The 5,561-nt window shown below is 38.2% G+C and overlaps 1 protein-coding gene across 1 annotated transcript; it reads right to left on the reverse strand.

Moving 5' to 3' along the window:
• Positions 1-443: 443 nt before the first annotated feature.
• Positions 444-962, reverse strand: LOC139849767 (uncharacterized). The gene has a single exon (XM_071839391.1). It carries the CDS (start codon positions 960-962, stop codon positions 444-446), a length of 519 nt encoding a protein of 172 aa, XP_071695492.1.
• Positions 963-5,561: the final 4,599 nt, after the last annotated feature.

A 5,561-nucleotide genomic window follows, 5' to 3' on the forward strand; every position in this document is an offset into this window, starting at 1 on the left:
TAAAATTAAAAGATTTTTGACACACATTTGGTAAAAAGCATATTCAAATGGATACAAGTACAGGAAATATCAAATAGATGATATTTGAAGGTTGTGAGTTGGTAGTTGACATTTGGATTATTGGATATACTTTTTTTTAAGCAAAAGTATTATTATTAATTACTCGGAATATAACAGTACAAGTTCCTACACGCATCTATACAATGATATAAACAATGTCGTACAATCGGAGAAAAAATTGGAGCTAACTCTATAATGTATTAATCGGGAGCGACGTCGACTAATCAACATTATAAGGGAACGAACTTGCGAGAGCAAGCATGGAAGGAGGCGACAACCGTGCCGATCAAGCGGCGACAAAGTTACCAAACAACCAACCCTTTTAATCTACCCCTCATAAGCCAATTAGAGACAGAACACAACCCGATTTGTGTGATGCCATGTTAACCGATTCCCATTCGGTTTGGAGACGAAGCCCCGTAGAAGGAAGGGTTGAGAAGCCATTGATGCCATTCGATTGGTGCTTTTTTTCGCGAGCGGTTTGAGATCCAGCTAAAGCTTTGGGTTTGAATCTCGGAGATGATCATTGCAGGATTCCACACTTTACTTGAAAAAACATTTAGGTTCCTATGTTTCCATATAATGTAACACGCAATCCATTTAGTAGCTTGCCATAGGAAAAACCCAGTGGAGTTATGTGTGAATCCTTGGTTGGAGATGATGGCTTCATTGATGTTAGAGATTGTAATGTTGTTTTGGTTCCACCAATCGAGTAGTTGTGTCCAAATTGGAGACACTTTATGACAATTAACCAACGCATGTTCAATGGTTTCGGTATGGCTATCGCATAAAGGGACATAAGACGGTACGTAGGTCAATTCCTTTTTTGTCAAGTTCGCTTCTGACCGGGATTTTAAATTGGATGACTCTCCATGAGAATATGAAGACCTTTTGTGGAACATATTTGTTGCGAGATAATGATAGATTTCGAGAGTGGACTCCGTATTTTAGTGTATTATTCAAGTTTGACATTGCTGAAGTGGTGAAAGTGTCGGATGCATCAAGAGAGAATTTCCATGAATCGGGGCAATCAAAAATACTTATGGAAGATATTAGATTGTTGAGTTCCGTAAGATCATCTAATGCACGACCACTGGGAGACCGGGACCACTCCCAATTTTCGATCGAGATGGAGTTAAAGTTTGATATTCTTTCGGCCACTGTTGCTTCTTTATGGGATTCTAACATGAATAATCTATGAAATAGTGATTTGAGACTTTCGGAGCCGATTCATATGTCATGCCAAAAACTGATCGATGTGCCATTGCCTATGCGCTTTGAAAACGAAGATGTGAAGAAGGAGCCTAAGTTGTCTGCGACTTTTCCGGCTTTAATAATCTCTTTCTAGATGGTGCGACCTGAAATGTTCCTGCATAAAACATTAGTATCCAACCCCCCCCCCCCCGGGCCCATAAATACTTTTGATGATTTTTACCCATAAAGCATTATCTTCATTTTTAAAACGCCACCACTATTTACATAGTAGTGAAATGTTTTTAGCAAAAAGGGACCCTACGTTTAAACCCCCGTTTTCATATGGTAGAATTATTTGATCCCATTTAATCCAATTAATTTTGTTATCATTTGAAGAGCCCCCCCAAAAAAATTTCCGTCTTTTAGATTTAAGTACCTTAAGGATAGCGGCTGGTGCATGAAATAAGGAGAAGTAGTATAATGGGATACTACTTAAGATGTATTTGATGATCATTAGGCGACCCCCAAAAGAGATTGATTTGGCAGCCCAATCCGAGAGTCTTTTGTCAAATTTTTTGACGATTGGTTGCCAAGAAGAAGCGTGTGATGTAGGTACACCAATAGGGAGACCGAGATAAGTGAACGTGGTAGAGCCCGCGGAGCAGTTAATGTACCTAGCAATTTGCTCGGTTTCGATGGTGGATGTTCCAATACCATAAAGCTTACTTTTGCGAAAATTGACCTTGAGTCCCGAGATATTTTCGAAACACTTTAGGAGTTTGGAAATATATTTGGCGTTTCTCTTATTCCATTCTCCGAAAAAAATTGTATCGTCCGCGTATTAGAGATGTGTGATAACGAGGTTGTCATGTCCAATTTTTAGTCCTTGTAAATGACCATTGGATAATGCTCTTTTGACAAGTATGTTAAGACCTTCGGCGACGATGATAAATAGAAAAGGTGATATGGGATCACCTTGTCGAATTCCCCTTTCGGGAGCGAATTCTATGGTTGGTGAGCCGTTGATTAATATGGAGATAGAAGAAGAGGAAAGACATGCTCGAATGAAGCTAATCCATTTTGAACCAAAGCCCATGAATTGCATGGTTTTAAATAGAAAATCTCATTCAATGCAGTCAAATGCCTTTTCGAAGTCAACTTTGAAGATTAGGCCTTTTTGTTTTTTGCGTTTTAATTCGTCAATTATTACATTTGCAATTAAGACACTGTCTAGGATGTTACGGTCTTTAAGGAAAGCAGTTTGTTCAGCACCTATGACTTTGTGGATGACTTTGGCAAGGCGATTGGAGAGTAATTTGGTGAGAATTTTGTAGTAGCTACCTATTAGAGAGATTGGACGGTATTCGTTTAGACCGATAGGATTTGGTTTTTTTGGGATTAAAGTGAAGAAAGAAGCGTTACATCCTTTGGAGATTTTCGAGTTGGCCCAGAACCAATCAAGAGATTTAATGAGATCGCTTTTGATCAATTCCCAGTGTTTTTTAAAGAATTTCATATTGAACCTGTCTGGGCCAGGTACTTTGGAGCTGTCACAATTACATATGGCTTCCCATATTTTGTTTTCGTTAAATTCAGATTCTAGGAGCTGATTGTCCAGAGAGGTGATATAGTCAAGGTGTGTAACGTTATCGAAGAGGCATTCGTCACTGAGATGTTTGGATTGGAAGATGTTGTTAAAGTATGAATATGTTTCTTGTTTTATAGAATTAGGATCTCCGGACCATGTACCATTTATAGATATACCGTGGATATTATTTTTACTTGTTCTTCTTTTAATGTAGTTGTGGAAATATTTTGCGTTTTCGTCTCCCTCGAGTGCCCATTTAATTCTTGCTTTTTGTTTAAGCATGTTAGTTTTCTTTTTTTCTTTAACGATATGATGCATTTTTTCATCGATCCATTTTTGTTTTTCCGACTCAGTTAAAGGTCTGTTTTCAGCGGTTTGTTCCCAATTATTACATTCGGTTAGGTGATCACGGATTTGCGAGTCTATGTTATCGAGTTGGTTACTATGTTTTTTAAGTTCCATTTTAACATTTTTAAGTTTATTGCGGAAGATACAATCGGGTCTATTACCAATGATAGGGATCGCCCAAGCCCTTTCTATGACAGTGTCGGCATCTTTAAGATTGAGCCATGTGTCAAACACGCGGATAGGTTTAGGACCTGAGTCGATGGGGTTGTTCCTAAGGATGATGGGGCAATGATCAGAGTGGTCACGATCAAGAGTTTTGGAGGATGTGTTAGGCCAAATTGAAAATATGCCGTCAGAGACAAGAAAACGATCTAGTTTACTAAACTTCATTGTTTTTTCACATATCCTTGTAAACCTTTTACCACCTAGTGGGAAATCGATTAAACTCGAGTTGTTAATGAAATTATTAAAGTTATCAGCCCAGTGTTGGTTGTATTCTGAATTCATACGTTCTGTTTATTTCTAACTTCATTGAAATCGCCAAAAATAATGTGTGGGATGTTAAGGGAATTAATGAGGGAAGAAAGTTCGGTCCAGAGTCTTTGTTTTTTCGAATTGGAATGGGGGCCATATACGTTAACGAAAGCAATTTTAGAATCATAACCCGCACATGATCCGCAGATTGCAAAGAAGAATTCACCTTCAATAGCATAATTAAACGAAAAGATATTGGTATCCCAAATAGTTAAGATACCGCCTGAAGCACCAACCGAATCCTTTTGGACGAATTTAAAATCAGAATTTCCCCAGAAAGATTCAATGAAATTATCACGTGATTGACCGTATTTAGTTTCTTGTAGACCTAGAATTGTTGTGTGACGCCCTGTACAAAACCATCATGTACGGTTCATCAACAACAGGATCATTACAAGGTCAAACACTATATGATGTTTGAAAACCAGTTTTGCATTCATAAAAAGATAGCGTTTTACAAAAGATAACGTGATTCTTATGAACAGAAGCGTTAACATAAGTACGTGACCCAAAGGTCGTTACAAAACCATTATTTAAAAATAACATAAGTTACAAATGCAAAAGAAAAGTTTCATGTTTGAGACATCTCTAAGTAATGCAGCGGAAATCTAACACAGCAGGTCCATAACAGCAAGTCTAAAACACTAAGACAGCAATTCTAACAGCGGAAGCAACATCGTCTAAGCACATGAGAAATACACGCTTAAAAGTCAACACGAATGTTGGTGAGCTATAGTTTGTAATCAGTAAAGTAATGTAGACCACGAGATTTCAGTGCTTCAATCAGCAGTTTAAATCAGTATGAAAAGTATATGCTTAACCTTGGGCACCCGATAACTAGACTTAACGTATGTATATCACCCCCTAAAAGTGCACTTGGCGAGTGCGTTTGTCCTCGAAGTATTAAACACCCATTGTCTGCTAGCGCGACTAGCCCGAGTGGGGTTGTCAAACCCTATGGATCCATATCTAAGATTCGCGTTCACGGTTAGGAAACCAATGATTAAACGTTACCGAGCTAAGGGGAATCTTTGTGCCGTTTTGTAACTCACACATATATAAATTTTAAGTACTCGTGTATAGTATGTAAAACGTAAAAAGCGCATGTATTCTCAGTCCTAAAAATAGTAAAAAGTAGTAAGGGATGCTATAACTCACAGTGAATAAGTAGTAAAAGTCGATATGAAACGTATGCAGGTAGTAAGTCGGTCCGAAAGGTCGTCAACCTAAGTCAAAAGTCACTAGGTCAGTATGTTGCTCCCATAAGTTTAAAAGTGTATAAATTAAGTTTAAGTGTCATCATCATCATCATCATCATCATCATCATCATCATTCATCAATACTAAGGTAAGTTTAACAAGAATAGAGATAGAAACAAAAGGCTGAATTTGGACAGCTGTTACGACCTCTATACAAATTGAAAAGACGTATAGTTAGTAGGCATCGCTCCGTAAGTGAGTCCTCTAACCTCTAACCAATTTTTAGAACCTAACTCGTCTTCGTATGACCGTGGCGACGGTTTAAGTGCGAGTAGGTCAGAAATTTCAGCACAACGTTACAAAGGCGTAGTGACTTTCGGAAGGCTATAAATCCTAAACTGTGTATCGGATTAAGGCGAGGCCTAAACGAAAAGTCATCTAATCGAAACGAAATATCTGAAAATTAATTTTACAGAAGCCCAGAGAGTCTGATCAGACTCCAAAAAACAGCAAACAAGTGCTCCGGTGGGATTCTTGGTGCTTGATGCTCATCACTGTTCTCATCCTTGATGCTTGTAGCTTCAAGTGTACAATTCATGGATGTGTTAGCTTCACTTTGACCAAGATTCGACCATCAA

Source organism: Rutidosis leptorrhynchoides, chromosome 5 (genome assembly GCF_046630445.1).
Source record: "Rutidosis leptorrhynchoides isolate AG116_Rl617_1_P2 chromosome 5, CSIRO_AGI_Rlap_v1, whole genome shotgun sequence".
Lineage (NCBI taxonomy): Eukaryota > Viridiplantae > Streptophyta > Magnoliopsida > Asterales > Asteraceae > Rutidosis > Rutidosis leptorrhynchoides.

Bases quoted from the DNA above. Each gene is read 5' to 3' on its own strand.
- LOC139849767 (XM_071839391.1), bottom strand. From the start codon at position 962: ATGTTCCACAAAAGGTCTTCATATTCTCATGGAGAGTCATCCAATTTA.